Below are 23,094 nucleotides of genomic sequence, written 5' to 3'. Positions count from 1 at the left end.
TCAGGTACAGATACCATGAGACATATTTAGCCTTTTCAATACCAATATATGTAACTGCTGGTGTATTCCTTTCTACCAGTATACACTTCCATTTCATCACTATTGAAAGTGTTTACCATTTGCAGAACTATTTTCCCTGCACTAAACAGTTGTTGGATGCTGTTTCCCTCCAAGAAGGAAGCAAAATCATGGGCATGGTGGTTCTCTTCCCATGAAATCAATAACAAGAGAAAGGGATTTGGGGCTCTTTTTTTTTTTAAGATTTTATTTTTATTTATTTTTTAGAGAGGGAAGGGAGGGAGATAGAAAGAGAGAGAGAGAAACATTAGTGTGCGGTTGCTGGGGGTTATGGCCTGCAACCCAGGAATGTACCCTGGCTGGGAATCAAACCTGGGACACTTTGGTTCCCAGCCCGCGCTCAATCCACTGAGCTATGCCAGCCAGGCCTTGGATTTGGGGCTCTTTGGCTGCAAGAGTTGTCAGCCATCAACACTCATAGGAGATGGGGGAATGGGTGCTTCAGTCTTGTGGGGACAGTAAAACTACAGTACAGTAAAACCACAACCATTATTGTATATATTCCTAAATAGTGAACAGAATGACATGTGTAACTTTCAGGAAAAAAAAAAACTGCTTTATTTCACACAGATGATCTTTTTTCACGTGAACCTGGCCCACAGTATAAACTATTGGTGTAAGCAACACTCTCTCTTGTCCCCTTTTCTTTTTTTTTTAAGATTTTATTTATTTATTTTTAGAGAGGAAGGGAGGGAGAAAGAGAGAGAGAGAGAGAGAGAGAGAGAGAGAGAAACATCAATGTGCACTTGCTGGGGGCTGTGGCCTGCAACCCAGGCATGTGCCCTGACCGGGAATCGAACCTGCGATGTTTTGGTCCACAGCCTGCGCTTAATCCACTGAGCTATGCCAGCCAGGGCTCGTCCCCTTTTCTTAAAGATGCTTAGCCCTTTGGTTTATTGCTACAGAGTGCAGCAAACCTTGGTGATGCTTACTTAGAAGAAAGGATATTAAATGTGTTTTAACAAGTCAGTATAAAGTAATTAAGATTATATGTGTGGAATCAGACTATGTAGGTTTGAATTCTGTTTCTGCCATATACTAGCAATTTTATGATTAAGTTTTTTAATCATTCTTCGCCTGTTCATCTGATTATGGGGATAATAATAGTACCAACTTCATAGGGTTGTTGTCAGGATTAAATGAGTTAATATGTGTAAATTATTTAGATCTGTGTCTACCTCAGTATGTACAACAGAAGCATTATTAAGATTGCATTCTAGATTGTACTGAGAGAAGAAAGCCTAAATTTTATTAAAGTGTTTATTTTGTTGGAAATGCTCAGGAGCATGGTTTTTGAATGTACAAATCTGACTAGCTCTATCTGCCTCCCATTCCAAGTTACACTCATTTTGTGGCAATTATCCAATAAGAAAGCATTTGGCATCATTTCTGTAAATAAAAGACCATAATTATTTGCTTATCCAGTTTTTTACTAACTTTTTGGTAGTTAATTGTTGTTTAAACTTTATATCCAAACAGAAAAAAAGACAAGGTTTTATGTTAGCCCAGTATCACAGCCATTTGTTAACAACACATATGATTAAAAGAATAGATAGTGTGGCATAAAGTTCAGATCCTAAAGCAGACATAATAGCTTGCAGTCTGGCAAGTTGTATGACCTTGCTCAAGTTAATTAACCTCTGTAAATTGACCATTTAGCATATCTGTGTCATAAAGTCATTTTAAAGATTAAATAAGAGAAAACATGTACCCAGTTCAAATGGTTAGTGTCCTAGACAAGATATTATGATAACTTAGGGTGAGATAGTAAGAGTGGAAGTTGAGAGAAGTTTATGGACTCCAGAAATATTTGAAAGGATAAGTTGGATAAATATAAGAGATAGAGGGAGATACCAAGGATGACTTCCAGTTTTTTGGCTTGAATAACTGAATGGGTAGAGGTATCATTTAATAAGATAAGAAAGACTGAAGGAAGAACAGATAATGGGGAGTTGGAAACCAGTGCAGAGTTTACTTTGGATGTGTTAAGCTTGAAATATCTGAAATTCAAATATGTTTGATTTGGTTCTAGATACTGATCTTCTGTCAGTTATACTTATTATGAGTGGTTCTGTTCATAACCATTTATAATTTACTAATACAGCCATATTGACGAGCAGCATAGCCTTGAATCTGTCATCAAGATTGATGGCTGTCAGTATTTTGACACCTGAAAGGTAGGAAAAAATTTTATAGTTTTAAGATATCTCCAGTTTATAGATTCATTTATCTCCTTTCATTATGTTTAAGTTGAATCTTATTGCCATTTTTAAGGTAAAAAATGTTTAATATTGGTAACTTCTTATGAATCAATGTACTATTTAGAGACCAAATAATGATTCCTTATTTTTGAAGCTGTTTTCATTATATGTATGCTTTACCATCAGTTTTTACACATTCATATGTACTCCTGGTTCTTTAATCATCATTAAATGCCAGTGCATACACTTTTTAAAAGACAGTACATTTAAAATATGCCAAAATTAAAATTTTAACAGAAATTATTTAACTGGGTTAAGATAAAATTATATCCCATGTGATATTATAAAATATATTTTAACTGTAACTGTCCTTATATATGGTTTTTTTGTACTGCCATAGATATTAATGTATATATTGTTCATGTACCAAGGAGTTTTAAATAATAGTAATCTAAAAGTTTAAAGCTAAATCGTAAATTTCCTTCTGTGTGCCTTTCTGGATTAGGGCCATATGTTATTTGCATTACATTCCTTCTAGAAGAAGAAATGTACATTTTCTTTCATCTTATACCTGTGGGTTGGTTAGGTGCAAGAGAGTAACTTACTTTTCTGTGTCCCCTTAAATCCATCTAACTTGGATATCTGCCTGTCATTTGGATTTTATTGAGCTATATTTTATCTAATGAAAAACCTTAGCTTTTTAAAAGAAACATCTTTTATTTATAAATTTTATCATGAAAAAGTAAAGATTTTATGTTAGTGTTTTTTCTCCAGTTGATATTTCCAGTGGTATACCAAGGGCAGCTGATGGGTGTGTGAGTGGGTGACTTATATACGTGACAGTTGTAATTAGTGACATAGGTATGTGGTAAAGACAAACATCGTGGATTTTATTATTCATAAAGACATTTTCAAAGCAGATTACTGGTGTAATCACAAAAAGGATTATGTGAAGTACATTCAATAAAATGATTTTGAAGTTTTTAAAATTTGGCATTTTAAAAATCTTTCAATTTATTACATTTTTATTTTACTTTTCCTAAAACCACATATAAGTTTAAAGTATGTATTATAGGAGCACACTTATTTTATAACTTTGTAGCAACAGGTGAGCCAAAGAAAAATCTGTCGGATTTGGCAATGGTTCAGAAAATATGTGAACCTGTCACTGTAAGCAGTCTCAAAGGGCGAAATGCTTTACAGGAGCTAATTAACCTTAGAAAATAATTACACAAATATGCAAATGTTGTTTAGATAATTCCATGTGTTATCAACTCAGGTAGTCCATCACAAATGCAGACCTTGCAATGCCTAGGTAGTAGAATCTGGCATAGTTGATAAGGCTTTGGTTCCTGCATCACTTCTATTTGGCATTTAACGATTAATGATGGCAGGAGTACATCAGAAAATCCAGCCTGTACTCTGAACATGGCTGAATTCCACAGTGTAAATATCCTATGCATTCTGCCACCAGCTACCTCTAATTAATGGTTTTACTTATTTTCTTTTTATGTACTTTGTGCATTCGCATATTTTAAAATCATCCAGCTTGAAGTTACTCAATACAAAATGTACTCTAATGTGAAATTCACAGAGAAACCTGTAGAATAGATTTAGTATGTTTGCATTTCTGTAATTGAGCCATATTAGAAAGTCTTTCCTATTGAAATCTGTTTAGTCTCAAAATACACTGCTGGTAATATACACCTGCCGGATTATACTTTATAAATATATAATGATTGTGAACACAGTGTGAGCTGTGGGTTGGAATGACACAAATTTACCTTGGAACAGTGTCACCTCATTTATAAAACTGTGATTTTAGTAATGTAGTATGTCAGAAATATATATTAAAAACCACTCCAGGTATATTAATTTCTGTGCTACCATTATTGTACTTAACTGTTGTAGGAAGCAATAAATATTTGGCAGAATGTGTTACATCTTAAAATAATGGGAATCTGGCTCTCTTGAACACTCTGAATAGTAAAAAGACATCATTTTGTGGAAGCCCTGGGAAATAGTCATGTTTTTATAGCTAAGGTTTATGTGTTTTATCACTTTTTAAAAAATAATATTTCGAATAAAACTACTTAATTGTATGTCACCAGTCCCTCAAAAAATGGAATTCACATAGCATCATTAATTTCCTTTTGATGACTCAGGATCACTGTTGTTCCTGTCAGTGACTGTGCTTTAAGAGCGGTGCTGCTCTTACGTGGCTCAGTAATGAGAATCTCAGACTATTGTGCTCTTCTCATTTTTTTTTGTGCAGTGGGCTCAAACCAGACATTAAAATGTGTTAGATGAAGATGTAAAGACACTGCTCAGATGGTGATTCTCCCTAAGAAGCCCATAGTAATCATTCAGTACTAGCATTTGATTTTTTTTGTACTTGTTTTATTATGAAAAGTGTGTACTTTGTAGAAATTTGGGGAAATTCAGAAAAATGTAAAGAGGCTAAAGATAGAAAATCATTCATAATCCCATAACCCGTAAGCAGCTTAGCTGTTTTTAATGCTTTTGGTTTCTTCTAGTTTTTCCAAGCCTTTGTACATAGTGAATTATACCACATATAAAATTAGATGAACTGTATGTCTTACTTTGTAAACTCATTGAATACCTACATAATATTTCCTTAGATAAACTGTAATTATTTTTGTATTACTGAACATATGAGCTTTATCCACATTTTTGCTTTTATAAGTGAGACAGTGGTGAACATCATTGAGTATCAGCCATTTGCAACATTCCAGATTATTAGAAGCTAGATTTCTAAATGGAGTTTAAATACTTGTCTTGGGTTTTGAAGGTACTTTTTATTTTGTCAACGCTATAATCACCAATATCCCTGACATTGTTAGTCATTCATGAAGTGATTATAGCATGCCTTGTATGGAGATCTGTTCAGAAAGTATCCAGCCATGTAATGTGAAAAATAGAGACATTTATTGAAGAAGATAACAACATACAAGTAACATTGTATATAAAGCAATGACGCCTAAGTCCCTTGGGCATCTTGGGACCTCTCATAGTTCTCCCAATCATCATCAGCCACCTCATTGAATTTCCCTGAATCACATTGATGGTCTGAAATCTAGTTCCTTTCAAAGGTGATTTTAGTTTTGGGAAAAGTCAGAAGTCTCAGAGCACCAAATCTGGCCTGTAGGGAGGCTGAGTCAACTGGATGTTTTGACATTTCTCCAAAACATTGCATGAGATATGATGCATGTGTGGGTACATTGTCATGATGAAACTGTCAATCACCATTTGTCCATAGTTGTAGCCTTCTGAATCATCCAGATAGTTTCCATGGAGGAGTGTTCAAGCTTAATGCAAAACTTGATGCAGATTTGTTTCTCTACTCACTCAGTAGTTTTGAATGGAACAGCTACAAAGTGTACATGCTCATTCAATGGCATCTACCAGCCTCACTGACTAGTACAGTGAAGTTGTCATTTTTCACTCATGTGCATTCCAGTCCACTCTCCTTGGCTGCCAAGTTACATCAGTGTTGTGCAAACCATTCTCATTATATTAACTGATTAGACTTTTTTATGAACAGACCTCATATTTATAGTTTGAATCCAAAAGAGTATCTACCTTCAAATTTGGTTTCAAAACCTTGCATTCTACAAGGAAGAAGAAGTGATGTGGAAAACTAATGAAATATTAGGATAGAGAAGAACCAATGAAATTGCCAGGATTCAATTTAACCTACCATGACTACATGACGAATAGTAGAGCAGACAGGTAAACTTGAGCTGACAATCTTTTGCAGTAGTTTTAAACATAGGCAGGATAATAATAATGTAAATACCTATATATACTTTCCATATATTTCTTTTTAATTATATTTTATCGATTATGCTATTTCAGTTGTCCTGATATTTCCCCCTTTGCCCCCCTGCACCCAGCACCCCCTGCTCCCTCAGGCAACCCCCTAAACATTGTTCATATCCATGGGTCATACATATAAGTTCTTTGGCTACTCCATTTCCTTTTACATCCCCATGGCTATTCTCTAACTACCTATTTATACTTCTTAATCCCCTCACCTCTTCACCCATTCTCTCCCTCCCCTCTCCCATCTTGCAACCATCTGGTAAATGACTTCTTTTGCGGCTTTTAAGAGCCTCTTTTTATCTTTGACCTTTGGCCTTTTAATTAAGGTGTGTCTTGGAGTGAGCCTCTTTGCATCCATCTTGTTTGGGACTCTCTGTGTTTCCTGGACTTGCATGTCTATTTCCTTCACCAAATCAGAGAAGTTTTCTTTCACTATTTTTTTCAGACAGACTTCCAATGTTTTCTTCCTCTTCTCTTCTTGGCATCCGTATGATACAAATGTTGGACCTCTTGAGGTTGTCCTAGAAGCTGCTTCTACTTGTCCTCGTTTCTTAGGATTCTTTTTCCTTCTTGTTGTTCTGATTGGTTGTTTTTTGCTTCCTTATGTTCCAAATCATTGATTTCATTCTTGGCTTCATCCACTCTACTGTTCTTTTCCTGTGAATTGTTCCTTGTTTTAATTAATGTATCCTTCGTTTTTGACTGGGTCTTTTTTATGCTGTTGAGGTCTTCACTAAGTTCCTTGATCATCCTTATAACCAGTGTTTTGAACTCTGCATCTGATAAATTGCTTATCTCTATTCCATTTAGCTCTTTTTCTGGGGATTTGATCTGTTCTTTCATTTGGGCCATGTTTCTTTGTCTCCTCATTTTGTCAGGCTCCCTGTGTTTGCTTATATGTGTTAGGTAGAGCAGCTTTGACTCTGTGTCTTGGTAGTGTGGTCTAATGTAATAGGTGTCCTGTAGGGTTCAGTGGCACAGCCCCCCCTATTACCCAAGCTGGGTACTCCAGGCACACCCTTTGTGTGAGCTGAGTACACCCTCCTCTTGTAGTCGAGATTTGGTTGTAGGTGGCAGATCAATGGGAAGGATTTACCCAGGCTAGTTAGCTACAAGGACTGGCTGTGGTCACTGACCACCAATCTCCTCAGTCCAGGGAAGATCAGCCATACAGGAGGAGGGTTGTGGTGCTCTGACGTGGTCTGTACTGTCCGCTGGGTATGTCAGCCCTGGTGTTTCCCAGGTGGTGCAGCCCCACCTGTGTTTTTCTGGGGGCTTCCTTCCTGAGCTGTAAAGCAATCTGAGATGGTTGCTACTTTTGCTGAGTTTAGAGATTCCCTGGGTAAGCCAAGCTATGAATGTAATCAATCAGGCTCATGCTAGGGCTCACTGAAGCTACCTGTTGCTTGTTTGATAGGATTTAGTAGCCATCACCAGCCATTCTTATGGAAAAACAGCTTGAGTGGGCCCATAATTGGGTGGGGCAGAGCCTCTGGGGATCTCCAGGGCTGGCTAAACAGTGTTAGCTAGGTTGATGGAGTCTAAGTTATGGCACCACCTTGCTGGCTCTTGTGGGAAAAGCTCAGCAGAGGGACAATGGCCTCTGCTCATCTTGATGCCAGACACTTCACTTTTTCCCTGTATACCACTGGTGCCTTTCAAGCTGCCACCCTAATGCTGGAGTTCAGAGGGAATGAGTCTGAGTAGGTCAGTCCATGTGTGGGTTCTTTAACAGGAACTGCTTGGGGGCTCTAGAAATTTCTTCCACCAACTCAATTCCCACTGGTTTTTGCAGCCAGAAGTTGTGGGGACTTATCTTCCTGGCACTGGAACCATGTGCTGGGGGGCCTGGTGTGGGTCTGGGACTCCTCACTCCCAAGATATCCCCCCTGAATTTTTATCCACATGGGTGTGGGACCAGCTTGTTCTGTGTCTGCGCCCCTCCTACCAGTCAGGATGGATGTGGTTTCTTTAATTCCGTAGTTGTCAGATTTCCATGCAATTCGATTTCATAGTTGTCAGAATTCTATACAGCTTGATTTCTGACATTCCTGAATGATGGTTTTTCTGTATTTCAGTTTAATTTTCATGTGGTTGTGCAAACAGGTGAGCCATGTCTGCCTACATCTTGACCGGAAGTCCCTATATAGTTCTTATAAGATGTTATGTGTCAAAATTGTTTGTCCATCTGCACTAGAACCTGACTTTTAGTTAACTTTCTAGCTCTATGTCCCTGGAAATCTCATGAGGTAGTGTCTTCAGTTGGGTTTCCCAGGTAACAGATTTTAAAGTTCCATGCAGGAAATTTGTCCGGGAGTTCTCTTGGAATCCACATATGTAAAGGAGTTTAAAAAAAAAAAAATGAATTTGGAAGGAGGGATAGAATGGCCAAACAGTCACAACAAAGACCTTATCTAAATCTGTGGTGATCTCTGCATCTGGAATGGCTCTTCAGAGTTGTCCTACCTTTAGCCTAGAGAAGGGCTTTTATACATCATCATCATCTCAAACAATCATTAAATGTAGTTGCCTCGGAAGTGGGATTATTAATTCAGGCCAGTGATTTTCATCTAGTGTCCTACAAAAATTTTAAAAATGTGCAATACCTATTTAACGGGAGTCACTAACCTCTTTTCTCTGAGATTGTCAAGTAAAAAAATGGCAATAGCCAGCACAACAATAATCCCCTGGTGTGAAATGAATAAAAATTATACCAATTTTTTTTTGTCAGACCCGCCAAAAATATATTTTTTGGTGTGCTGCAGAATTTTAGTAATTAGTTTACATTTGCCATGAGATGAAGAAGGCTGAAAATCACTGATTTAGGCAAGATAGCTTTCTTTGGGTGAAAACAATTCCAAGACAATACCTTAGTTAAAGCTATTAGCTGCCAATCTCAGAAAGTTAGTGCCATATAACTAAAAGGGCTTCTGGGAAGCATACCATAGTATTTACTCTAAGTGGGTAGTTGCTAGCCACCATTGCTAGAAAATTACTTCTGATTGGTAAACTGCATCTGGATTAGAAGGAGTATAAACTATAAATACCATAGAGTTTTTTAAATTTAATCTTTGCTGTATTTTTTTCTATTACCATGTAGTCCCTTTGTACCCCTCTCACCCCAGAAATTGCCACACTATTGTCCATGTGCATGAGTCCTTTTTCCTTTTTCCTCAGTCCCTCCACCCCCTCACCCCTGCCCCTGCACTAGCTGTCATCCTGCTCTCTATCTATGAGTCCATCTGCATTTTCTGTGTTAGTTCAGTTTGTTCATTAGATTCCACATATGAATGGAAACATATGGTATTTGTCTTTCTCTGACTGACTTGTTTCATTTAGCATAATGTTCTCCAAGTCCATCCATACTGTCACAAAGGGTAAAACTTTCCTTCTTTTTTACATCCAAATAGTATTCCATTGTGTAAATGTGCCAGAGTTGTTTTATTCACTACCTACTGATGGACACTTAAACTATTTCCATATATGTCCATTGTAAATAATGCTGCAGTGAGCATAAGGATGCTTATGTTCTTTCACATTACAGTGATCTCCCACCTATCTCTGGAGTTATGTTCCAGAGATGCCCGTGATAGGTGAAAATCCGCAAAGTAGTGGCATTATATTTATTATTTATATATATTTTAAGACTGTATAAACCCTTCCCACACTCCTATAAACCTTTCCTATTTTCTTATTAACCTTTCACACACTCTTATAAACACTTCATATGCTCTTAAACATGGTCTACAGTCTTAGACCTACGTAATTTTAACAACATATAAAATTCTATATGGGTAACTCACCAGTGAAGTATACAGTCGTCCCTTGCTGTTTCGTGGTTCACTGTATCAAGGCCTTGATACAGTGAAGCTGCAACAAGTGAACCACGATACAGCAAGGGACAACTGTCATGTTTTGGTTTCCTTCAGGTATATTCCTAGAAGTAGGATTGCTGGGAAGAATGAACATTAAAATGTCAATGCCACCCAAAGCAATCTGTAGATTCAATATAATTCCTATCAAGATTCCAATGACATATTTCACAGAACTAGAACAAATATTTCCAAAATTTATATGGAACCACAAAAGGCCCTACATGGCAATAGTGATCCTGAGAAAGAAAAACAATGCTGGAGGAATCACGCTACCTAATATCAAATTGTACTACAAGGCCATAGTAATCAAAACAGGATAGTCCTGGCATAAAAACAGACACATAGATCAATGGAACAGAGTAGAGAGCCCAGAAGTAAGTCCACACCTTTAATATTCAACAGAGGAAGCAAGCACATACAATGGGCTAAAGATAGTTTATTCAATAAATGGTGTTGGGAAAATTGGGCAGACAAATGCATAAAATGATATTAGACCACCTTCTTACACCACACACAACAATAAGTTCAAAATGGGTCAAAGACTTAAATGTTAGACTAAAACCCATAAAAATCCTAGAGTAAAACATAGGCGGCATAATCTTGGATGTTGCTTGTAGCAATATTTTATCGGATATATCTCCCCAGGCAAAGGAAACAAAAGAAAAAATAAGCAAGTGGGACTACATCAAACTAAAAAGGTTTTTGCACAGCAAAGAAAATCATCAACAAAATTAAAACACAGCCTACAGAATGGGAGAACATAGTTGTCAACACATCTGATAAGGGATTAATATCCAAAATTTATAAAGAACATACAAAAGTTAACACCCAAAAAACAAACAACCCATTAAAAAATGGGCAAAGGATCTGAATACACACTTCTCCAAAGAGGACATACAGACGGCCAATAGACATGAAAAGATACTCAACATCACTAATCATCAGAGAAATGCAAATTAAAACCACAGTGAGATACCACTTCACACCTGTCAGAATGGCCATCATCAGTAAATCAACAAACAACAAGTGCTGGTGAGGATGTGGAGAAAGGGGAACCGTTTCCCACTGTTGGGAGTACAGATTGGTGCAGCCATTGTGGAAAGCAATATGGAGATACCTCAAAAGTACCATGACTGTGATCTTTCCTGAGGGTAATAAGTCTTGTAATTGGGCAAGTTCCTTACAGGCAGGATCCCTGGAAGCCATGCCTACGAAGTTGTTGCAAGAGGTATTGGCTTCTGTGAGGTATGTAAGACTGTTAAGTCAGGATAACTCGTGCATCTGCCCAAGGTGATTTCTGATTCCCGCATTCCTGAGCTAGCACCCCATGGCCAAGGAGAATAACTCCTGGAAGGCTACATGGGCTGCTACATGAACTGCTGCAGGATTCGCACATAAAAGGAGTGCCTGCTGTTGCTGTCCTGATGGCAAACCATCATTTCCAAATTAGTCTTGTTTAGACTGTTTAATTGTGCTTATAGATGTTCCCCAAAGTGGATATTTTAGACATAGTTTGATTGGGCCTCACTTTTTTGAACATTTGGTTTTAAAACTTAACACTAAAGAATAATTTAATGGTCTTAGAGTCTAGCTGAAAATATTTACATAAGTACTTGGGGCACATGGATATTTGAGGTTTCCTTTTCCTACTGCTGACAGGCCACTAGTAAAGAGATATTGTCTCCCTAGAGTATGGAGGAAAAGACTCAACTATAATACTCATCTCTGAAAACAGTAGTCTTTATATATGAACAGTGGAAAGAACTGTTGCTTCTTAGCTCTCCGTTAGTCATAGATGGGTCATTTGGGCCTGGTTGACAGTTTTCCTCATATCCTGAGTCACAGAGTTTTGCTAATTCTTCAGTTGTAATGACTCAGTCCATCTCTTCCTTTCCATTCACTCTGCTGTTACCCTGAGTAGTATTTATAGTCTTTATCACTTTATTTATGTGGATTACTGAACATGCTACCCTGGGAAAGTGTTCTTGCCTTTAGGTTTTGTCTTGTCTGAGCTGCGTTACCCATGAGGCCCTAGACTGAATTCCATGATAGAGGTTGTTTTTTGTTTGTTTGTTTGTTTGTTTGTTTTTAATTTTATTTTAATCATTGTTCAACTACAGTTTTCTTCCATTTACTCCCATTCCAGCCCACCCACCCAGCCCTCCCTACATCCCTCCCATTACCCCCCACCCCTAGTTTTTGTCCATGTGTCCTTTAAATTTGTTCCTGTAAACCCTACCCATTCCTCCCTGAAATTCTCTCTTCTCTCCCCTCTGGTCACTGTCAGTCTGTCCCCTATTTCAGTGTCTTTGGTTATATTTTGCTTGTTTCTTTGTTTTGTTGTTTAGGTTCCTGTTAAAGGTGATATCATGTGGTATTTGTCTTTCACTGCCTGGCTTGTTTCACTTAGCATAATGCTTTCCAGCTCCATCCATGCTGTTGCAAAGGGTAGGAGCTCCTTCTTTCTTTCTGCTGCATAGAATTCCATTGTGTAAATGTACCATAGTTTTTTGATCCATTCATTTACTGATGGGCATCTAGGTTGCTTCCAGCACCTAGCTATTGTAAATTGTGCTGCTATGAACATCGGGGTGCAAAGGTTCTTTTGTATTGGTGTTTCAGTGTTCTTAGGATATAGTCCCAGCAGTGGAATTGCAGGGTCAAAAGGCAGATCCATTTTTAGTTTTCTGAGGAAGTTCCATACTGCTTTCCATAGTGGTTGTACCAGCCTGCAGTCCCACCAACAGTGCACTAGGGACCCCTTTTCTCCACAACCTCTCCAACACTTGTTGTTTGTTGCTGTGTTTATGATGGCCATTCTGACTGGTGTGAAGTGGTATCTCATTGTGGTTTTAATCTGCATCTCTCTGATAGCTAGCGATAGTGAACATCGTTTCATGTGTCTTTGGATTTTCTGTATGTCCTCCTTGGAGAAGTGTCTGTTCAAGTCCTTTGCCCATTTTTTAATTGGTTTACTTGTCTTCTTAGAGTGGAGTCGTGTAAGTTCTTTATATATTTTGGAGATTAAACCCTTGTCTGAGGTGTCATTGGCAAGTATGTTTTCCCATACAGTTGGTTCTCTTTTTATTTTGATACTGTTTTCTTTAGCTGTGCAAAAACTTTATTTTGATGAGGTCCCATTTGTTTATTCTTTCCTTTATGTCCCTTGCTCTAGGTGACAAGTCAGTAAAAACGTTTCTGCATGAAATACCTGATATTTTCCTACCTACGTTCTCTTCTAGGACCTTAATGGTGTCACGGTTTATGTTTAAGTCTTTTATCCACCTTGAATTTATTTTTGTATAAGGTGTAAGTTGGTGGTTGAGTTTCATTTTTTTTGCACATAGCTGTCCAGTTCTCCCAACACCATTTGTTGAAGAGGCTATTTTTACTCTATTTTATGTTGCTGCCTCCTTTGTCAAATATTAATTGACCGTAGAGACTTGGGTTTATTTCTGGGCTCTCTGTTCTGTTCCATCGGTCCATGTGCCTGTTTTTATGCCAGTACCAGGCTGTTTTGATTACACTGGCCTTGTAGTATAGTTTAGTGTCAGGTATTGTGATCCCTCCTACTTTACTCTTCTTTCTCAAAATTGCAGCAGCTATTCGGGGTCATTTATGGATATATATTTGTTGAAGTGTTTGTTTTATGTCTGTGAAATAAGCCATTGGTACTTTAATAGGTATTACATTGAATGTGTAAATTGCTTTTGGTAGTATGGACATTTTGATGATATTAATTCTTCCAATCCATGAACATGGTATATGTTTCCATTTGTTGTGTCTTCCTTGATTTCTCTCCTCAGTGTTATGTAGTTTTCTGAATACAGGTCTTTTACCTCTTTGGTTAGGTTTATTCCTAGGTATTTTATTTTTCTTTTTGCTATTTCAAATGGGATTTTTTTCTTGATTTCTGCTTCTCCTGTTTCATTGTTGGTGTACAGAAATGCCTTTGATTTCTGGATATTGACTTTGTATCCCACTGTTTTGCCAAATTCATTTATTAGGTCAAGCAGTTTTTTGGTGGAGTCTATAGGGTTTTCTGTGTACAGTATCATGTCATCTGCAAACAGTGACAGTTTTGATTCCTCCTTTCCGATTTGGATTCCTTTTATTTCTTTTTCTTGTCTGATTGCTGTGGCTAAAACTTCCAGTACTATATTGAATAGAAGTGGTGAAAGTGGAATCCTTGTCTTGTTCCTGATCTTAGTGGAAAAGATTTTAATTTTTGCCCATTGAGTATAATGTTGGCTGTAGGTTTCTCATATATGGCCTTTATTATGTTGAGGAATGCTCCCTCTATTCCCACTTTACTGAGTGTTTTTATCATGAATGGGTGCTGTACCTTATCAAATGCTTTTTCTGCATCTATGGATATGATCATGTGATTTTTGTCTTTGCTTTTATGTGATGTATTACATTTACTGATTTGCAAATATTGTACCATCCTTGCATCCCTGGGATGAATCCCACTTGGTCATGGTGTATGATCTTCTTAATGTACTGTTGGGTGCGGTTTGCCAGTATCTTGTTGAGGATTTTAGCGTCAATGTTCATCAGCGATATTGGCCTGAAGTTTTCTTTCTTTGTTGCGTCTTTATCTGGTTTTGGAATTAAGATGATGTTGGCCTCATAAAGAGTTTGGGAGTCTTCCACCTTTTTGGATTTTTTGGGATAGTCTGTGAAGGATAGGGGTTAGCTCTTCCTTAAATGCTTTGTAGAATTCTCCTGTGAAACCATCTGGTCCAGGGCTTTTGTGTGTTGAGAGTTTTTTTATTTCTGCTCCAATTTCTTTTGCTGTTATTGGTTTGTTCAGGCTTTCTGCTTCTTTTTTTATTGAATTTTGGAAGATTATATTTTTCTAGAAATTTGTCCATTTCATCTAGGTTTTCAAATTTCTTGGCATACACTTCTTTGTAGTAATTTCTTACAGTCCTTTGTATTTCTGTGGTATCTGTTGTAATCTCCCCTCTTTCATTTCTGATTGTGTTTATTTGGGTTTTCTCTCTTTTTTTCTTGATGAGTCTGCTTAAAGGCTTGTCGATTTTGTTTATCTTTTCAAAGAACCAGCTCTTGGATTCATTGATCTTTAGAATTGCGCTTTTAGTCTCTATGTCATTTAATTCTGCTCTGATCTTGGTTATTCCCTTCCTTCTGCTTGCTCTGGGCTGTCTTTGTTGTTGTTCCTCGAGTTCTTGTAGACGTAGGGTTAGGTTGTTTGTTTGAAATGTTTCTAACTTTTTTAGGTGGGCCTGTATTGCTATGAACTGCCCTCTCAGGACTGCCTTGGCTGTGTCCCATAAGTTTTGGGTTGTTGTGAGTTCATTTTCATTTGTTTCCAGAAACCTTTTGATTTCTGCCCTAATATCATTCTTGACTCATTCATTGTTTAATAGCATGCTATTTAATCTCCATGAATTTGAGTGTTTTGGGTTTTTTTCCTTGGGGTTGGTTTCTAGTTTCAGTCCCTTGTGATCCAAGAAAATGCTTGGTACGATTTCAATTTTTTTGAAATTGTTGAGGCTTGTTTTGTGTCCTATCATGTGGTCAATCTTTGAAAATGTTCCATGTACATTTGAAAAAATGTGTATTTAGCTTCTTTGGGATGGAGGGTTCTGTGTATATCAGTAAAGCCCATTTCATCAAGGGTATTGTTCAATGCCACAGTATCTTTGTTAATATTTTGTTTGGAAGATCTGTCCATTTTTGATAGTGGTGTGTTAAAATCCCCCACAATAATTGTGTTGCTGTCAATATCTTTCTTGAAGTCCTCTAAGATTTTCTTTATGTATTTTGGTGCTCCTATGTTGGGTGCATATATATTTACAATATTTATGTCTTCTTGGTGGATTCTTCCCTTGAGTATTATGAAATGACCTTCTGGGTCTCTTTTTATGGTCCTTTTTTGGAAGTCTATTTTTTCTGATATGAGTATTGCTACCCCGGCTTTTTTTTCCTGTCCATTTGCTTGGAAAATTTGTTTCCAGCCCTTCACTTTCAGCCTGTGCAGATCTTTTATCCTGAGGTGGGTCTCTTGTAGGCAGCATATGTGTGGGTCATGTTTTCTTACCCAATCAGCTATTCTATGTCTTTTGATTGGAGCATTTAATCCATTTACGTTTAAGGTTATTATTGATAGGGACTTATTCATTACCTTTTATGTATGTGTGTTACTCTCTCTTTTCCTTTCTTTCCTTAAAGCAGTCCCTTTAGCATCTCTTGCAGAGCTGGTTTAGTGGAGGTGTATTCTTTTAGGCTTCTTTTGTCTGAGAAGCTTCTTATTTGGCCTTCTATCTTGATTGAGAGCCTTGCTGGGTAAAGTAGTCGTGGTTGCAGGCCTCTGGTTCTCATTACTTGGATTATTTCTTGCCATTCTCTTCTGGCTTGGAGTGTTTCCATTGAGAAGTCAGCTGTTAGCCTTATTGGGGCTCCCTTGTATGTTACTTCCTGTTTCTTCCTCTCTACCTTTAAGATTCTCTCTTTTCTTGAAATTTTGCCAGTTTAATTATGATGTGTCTTGAGGTGGGTCTCTTTGGGTTCCTCTTGATTGAGACTCTCTGTGTTTCCTGGATTTGTGTGACTTTTTCTCTCATCAAATTAGGGAAGTTTTCCATCATTACTTTTTCAAATAGGTTTTCTATCCCTTGTTCTTCTTCTTCTCCTTCTGGTATCCCTATTATATGGATATTATTACGTTTCATATTGTCTTGCATTTCTCTTAATCCCTCTTCATTCTTTCTGAGCCTCTTTTCCTTTTGTTGCTCTTTCTGGGTGTTGTTTTCTACTTTGTCCTCTAGCTCGCTGATCCGATCTTCTGCTTCATTGATCCTGCTTTTTATTCCTTCTACTGTGTTCTTCAATTCAGAAATTGTATTCTTCATTTCCTCTTGGCCCTTGTTGAGAGTTTCTGTTTCCTTTTTTATGCTGATGTAGTTTTCAGTGAGTTCATTGTAGCTTCCCTGTAGTTTCTGGTAGCTCATTGTGAGCTCATTGAGCTTCCTGACAATCATTGCTTTGAACTCAATATCTGATAGTTGAATTGCCTCTATTTCATTTAGCATTCTTTCTGAGGCTTCCTCCTTTCCTTTCATTTGGGGATTGTTTCTTTGTCTTCCCATTTTTGTGAGACTCTTCTTGTTCACCTCAGCTTCTTATATTGATCTGTTCTGGCTCCCTGGGTTTATGTTGTGAACTTCTTTAGTAGAATAGCAGTGAGTTTCAGTGGTGCTGTTTCCTTGATCTCCCAAGCTCACTGGTCTTGGGCTGTCGTTTAAGTTGGCTTTGTGTTAGCCTTTGGGTTTTGATTGTTGTTGAGTCTTTCTTTGGTGGTTCCTTCCCACCAGCTGGTTAAATGAGGGTCACTCTGTCCATCACCTCCTGTGTTTTGTTGTGCTGGTGAGGGCAGGTTGTGTTGAAGCTAGTTCTTCTGTGTGTATAAGGTTTAAAGAAATCTTGTTCAGTTGTTTGTATTGGGTACTGTCTCTACTGTTTAGTTGTATTTCCAGATAGGTCCTGGATTGAGGTTTGTGTGGTTACTACTCCCTCCTTCACCTTCTTCTGTTGTTATCTGTTAGTGGTTCCTTTGTTGTTGGGTTTCCTCTTCCAGTGGGTATCCTGGTGTTCACCTCCTCCACCTATTTTTGTTGCAGCACTCCTCTTAGGGTCCGGTCTTTGGTCTTTCTGTTCTGCCACAATTCTTGGTCCCCTATTTTCAAAAATGCTGAAGTATGTTGGTTGCTTGCCTCTCTACTCCATAGATAAGTCAGGATTTTCTCCCCTGAGTAGAGGAAAGCCGAATCTGCTCCTTCCTACTCCGACGGCATCTTAGCCCTTCCATGATAGAGTTTTGTCCAGGGTTTGCAGACTGTTAGTATGTAATCCAGATTTTTCTGGAGCCTAAATCAGCTTCCAGGAAATAGTGAGAAGGAGGCTGGAGAGATAGGCTTACAGGGAAAGACTAGATGAAATGAGACTAGTTAGGAATCTATTGTAAGAGGAGCCAAACTGAGGTGGGAATGGAAAGGATGGGACAGGTAGGCTCTCAAGGAAGAATTGGTAACTCTAAGAAGAAATCAGGGAGAGTCTCACTGAGGTCAGATCACGTGGATTTATAATGAGCCCATTGGACTTGGTGTCGAGAGTCTGTCAAGAATAGAGAGAGGAATATTGCTCACATACTACTGCCCCCTCTGTCTCTATGTATCACCCTGTGAAATTGCAAACACATTAAAGACTAGGATCATGGCTTACTTCTTATTATCCTTACACCTCCACTTCCAACACAGTGCCTAATGAGGACAGTAATCTAACTCCTATATGTTTTTATTCTGGCTATACATAGAAGAGTATTTAGGACAATCACAGGTGTTTAAGATAGTTGGTTCTGCCAGCTATCAGCATGTAGAAACTCTTTCATCTGTCTTTCTATTTTGTTTTCTTCTTACTTTCTTTTGCTATTAGAAATGGTTTATTGTATTTTTTAATTTTTGCTTTTCAATTACAGTTTACTTTCAGTATTATTTTGTATTGGTTTCTGGTATACAGTATAGTAGTTAGACAATCATATACTTTCCAAACTGTTCCCCACCCTTCCAATATTTCCAGTACCCACCTGGTACCATACATAGTTATTGCAATAGTATTGACTATATTCCCCATATATTCCTTTCATTGTGAGACAAAGCTAGGGAAACCAGGTTTCTGGATTTTGTCTGGATTGTCCCAATTTAGACCTATTCTTTAAGTACAATTACAGATAATACTTTTCTTCACTCTCAAAAGTTTGTACAAGAAATTCTGTGGTCACTCTAGATATATGTACAGAAAAGTGCTAAATATGTATAAAGAATGCTCCCCAAAATGGATTTTATTTCTTAAAAAATTGCATTTTCTTACATATTTACACTTCGGTCACCTTTGAAGTGCTCTCCAATTGATACAATATACCTATGAAGACCTTTTTTTCTGCTGCTCAAAACAGTTTTTCATTTCGTGGATTTTGATGCCTTTTAGTGCTTTGCCATTTTTTTAACCTCTTCCACATCAACAAAATATTACCCTTTGAAGATATTTTTCATCTGGGGAAAACAAAGACATTTGCCACTGGCAAGATCAGGTGAATAGGGAGGGTGGGGTATGGGGGTCATACCATTTTTGGTTAAAAACTTCTGAACACTCAGTGTGATGTGGGCAGGTGCATGCATAAGTCACCCATCATGCAGTGGGCCAACATGTTGAAAGAACCTCCAAAAAAAATTCACTGAAAACAAATGTAGCCTCTTAGAACAATGCTAGCTGGTACACTGATACAGATCGGCTTCTAGAACACTCACCTAGTAGAGGAAGCTCTCCAGGAGATAATTCTGGGATTTGGTGGGGGGGGTCACCCCTCATGTTAGTCAGTTTAACTATAACTATATAAAGAACATACTGTGTAACTACCATCCTAGTCAAGAAATGAAACATTGTCAGTCACCAAAACCCCAATATCCCAATTACAACTTTTTCTTCCCTACAGTTAACTGCCCTGATTTTTATGATACCCAGTTTTCTACTTTGAAAACTAATGAAAACTAAATTATTAAAGTCAAAAACGCTGTAAAATGATTTCTTTCCACTCAGTGTTCTTGTATTTATTTTATACACTTTTGGCATGGGTAATTTCATATTTGTTACTAATAGTTATCTTTGAAAGTATATTTGTATTTCAGTATATGGCTACAAGGTTGTAAGTAATCCTCCTGAAGATAAATGTTTTCTTAGCATTATTTATTTATTACCCTGAGATTTAATTAACAAGACTCAGTTCTTGGCCTCCAAAATTTGATAATATAACAAGCAATTACAATAAAAATCATTCAGTGCGACAATGGGAGCATGCACAAGGTGTTGTAGGACGTTACCTAGCCTTGGGGATAATTGGAACAACATTTGATAGAAGGTGATGTCTCATTTGGGTTCAGAAGACAAGTAGGAATTGTATAGGTGAAGGTGGTAGGTGAAGTGAGGGCACAGCGCAAGGGTCACTTTTGAAATGGAGTCCAGAGACAAGAAAAGTATGGCATAGTTAGGTTACTGCAAGTTGTTCGCTGCAGTTGGAATGCAGAAAGTGTTCTCTGTTGTCTCTCATGGTGGAAAAAAGGTGTCTTTTGGGTTATTGTGTTTTAGGGGCACTGGTGAGAGATACAGTTCAAGGCAGAAGCCAGACCTAGAAAGGCCTTAATGTCAAACATACTGAGTTCAAACTTGATCCTGAGTGCAATGTAGAAACTTTGAAAGGCTCTAAGCAGAAGGTGAATAATGTGGCAACATGATCATATTTGCATTTTTGAACGGTTGTTCTCATTACAAAATCAGAAAGAGAGAGCATTTACATGGGCAACTCCAGAAGCAGGGAAAGTGAGCTGGAGACTTTTGCCATCATTGACATGTGAAATGATGGTGGCATGAGCTAAGCCAGAGGAAATGAGAGTGGCAAGAAGTGAATGGATTTAAGAGACGGCTAGGGACAGAATCAACAGCATTTTAATGATTGATTATATGTGGAGTTTAAGGGAGAAAGAAATAAAATATGATGCTCAGGTTTTAGCTGGAGGTGGGGAGCACAGACAGTGACACAGATTTGCAGAGGAAGTTTTTAGCACAGTGCTGCATTGGTTGATTTGGAAGTATCTGTGGGATATCCATAGGAAATGACCTTGGGCCTGGAACTCTGGAGAGAAATTTAAGGCAGAGATAGACATTAAGAAACAACAGCTTTCAGGGGCCAAGTAAACTATTCATATGGACCTTTATATGATAGTGTATAATTTCTGAGATGAAAAATACAAATAAATTGTGTTCGTTGTTTAATACCATGACATTCTTAGGGGATTAAACTTTTGGTGTTAAAGCTTCCAAGAAATATTTGCACAAAATATTTTCATTATGTGTTAGTTATTAGCAGTTTGTTTTCTGATCAATATTATTTAGGTCTTTGGATTTCCTTTCTTTTTCACATTATCCAGGTTTTACCACAATATGTGTCAGCTATAGAAATAAACACAACAGTTTACAGTTATTATAGAGCTTTTGGAATTAAAGCAACATGCATACATTTATTAAGGTTTAGCAATTTAGGAGAAATGTAAAAGGCCTTGGGTTTGTATGCTTAGATATCTCTTGGTTCTAGAAATAAAATTTGTATGGAAAGCCTTTTTTAAGTATATTTTCAGATAATATAAATAAAAATATTTGTTGCTCACTTCTGCTTATTTTCAGCTCCAGAGCTACTTGAAATTTTATAATTCAAATAATTTAGATTTATGTATAACAAATATTTTCAAATATACATAGAATTGTATCTGAATTTTTTAGTGTAACAGTTTTATCATAAGACCACTATAGTTTTCTGTTACGCAACTAATGTCCTTAGATATATTTTAATATCTCAGATATACCCAGAATGTAATTTGCCCTCAAAGATGTGCTTATTTTAAATATTTTGTTTCAGAAGATTGTAGTAGCAGTTAAGCTTAGCAATATTTTAATAATAGTATAATACTAATTTATTCTCTAATTTGAATAATGTAGTTTTTGTATTATTATAAGCTATAACCATCTTATTTTTTATGCTACACAAACAAGTACATAATTTAATTTTTGATCATTATGATGATAATTTGATACAGTATATAATATATACTTGTTTTATTTGTAGGAAAATGGTTCTCCTGAAGAACATGCAGTCTATGTGTGGGACCATTTCATAGCCCAGTCTGCAGCTGAGAATGTATTTTTTGTTGCTCATAGCTATGGAGGACTTGCTTTTGTTGAACTGGTAAGTGCACATTTAATTCTGTTTTCAATGTCCAAACTCCTTTTGGGTTTATCCCCCCCACTCCCTTTTGGTACCTAATGTTGGTATCATTACTTTAAATCCCTTTATAGTGGATGAAAATAATGTATTTTGAGTAAATAATTTTGTGACATTTAAAAGGGATATATTTACTTATTTAATTTGGCAGAGCTTATTAATACTAACCAGAAAGCTCTTTGCCTGTTCCTTATTTATTACTTTTAAATTTCTACATTATAGCCAAAATTTTTATACGTTTTATGATATTTATGTTTCCTGTTTTATGTATATACTATTGAAGCATATATTATCTGTAAAGTGTTAAGAACTCTCAAGAGACCCTTTGAATATTTGGGAATATTTTGATAATCTTTACCTGACTTCTCTCTACAAATTAGCGCCTGATCAGAATCTACATAATGAATACCCACAGAATCAGAAAGCTTCTTTAATCTGCTTCTGAGTGGTACTCATTGCTTCACCATAGAAATCTTTACATTTCAAAATAATCTCATTCTTGGAGTTAAGATTATATGTACATGATAGAAAAAATTATCAAGATTTCTGAATATTGTCTATATAATCTACAATAATACAAATACCATTGTGAATGTTTAAGGAGGTGTAATCAGCACTAAGAATACACTGATGAAGAACTTGTGCCTTCACACCCCTGACTCCTATGTCACAGGAGGGTACTTGTGCTCTAATAAAAAATGATTAATTTGATTAAAGTGTATTCATAATTTTAAAATCTAATAGCCTCAAGTGGGCATTAAAGCAGGCACATCTTTGGTTGTCTAATTTTTACATTTCAAAACTTTGCTAAGTATTTCTCCTTTTGTGGAAATTAAATATATTCCCATGGCCTTTTCAACCTCCCCACGCTTTATTGCTTACCCACTTAATTTATATGTAAAACTAGTGGTGACACCTGAGAATAATTTTGCTGACCTAAATTTACAAGTGTTTATAATCTCTTAAGATCAAGAAATAAGTTAGTCGTTTATTTCTTAAAATTATTTCCCTTTTTAGAAACAGTTTCCAAGTACTTTTAACTCTGCTGAATTTATTTTAATATATAATGGATATCTTAAGATATCTAACAAACTAGTGTAATGTACTTTTAAAAATGTAAATGTTTTCTTTTAAATTGTTCTTTTAACCCTACAGCTACTGTATACAAAGCTTTCATTTATGTAGTTTGTGTTTTCTTTGTACACTGTAATATTACTCAAAACATGAAGTTTCACTGACA

The 23,094-nt window shown here is 36.9% G+C and overlaps 1 protein-coding gene across 5 annotated transcripts in view; it reads left to right on the top strand.

Annotated features, from left to right (window-relative positions):
• FAM172A (family with sequence similarity 172 member A) overlaps positions 1 to 23,094 on the top strand; it is a 410,616-nt gene that overhangs the window by 192,600 nt on the left and 194,922 nt on the right. For all 5 annotated transcript variants that reach the window (XM_028531429.2, XM_028531422.2, XM_036020535.1 and 2 more), the window contains one exon: positions 21,699 to 21,818. In XM_028531429.2, coding sequence (XP_028387230.1) covers positions 21,699 to 21,818 — 120 coding nt within the window. The remainder of the gene's footprint in view (positions 1 to 21,698; positions 21,819 to 23,094) is intronic.

This window comes from Phyllostomus discolor, chromosome 3, assembly GCF_004126475.2.
Source record: "Phyllostomus discolor isolate MPI-MPIP mPhyDis1 chromosome 3, mPhyDis1.pri.v3, whole genome shotgun sequence".
NCBI lineage: Eukaryota > Metazoa > Chordata > Mammalia > Chiroptera > Phyllostomidae > Phyllostomus > Phyllostomus discolor.
The sequence above is the reverse complement of the archived record's forward strand: the minus strand, read 5'-3'. Positions and strand labels throughout refer to the sequence as shown.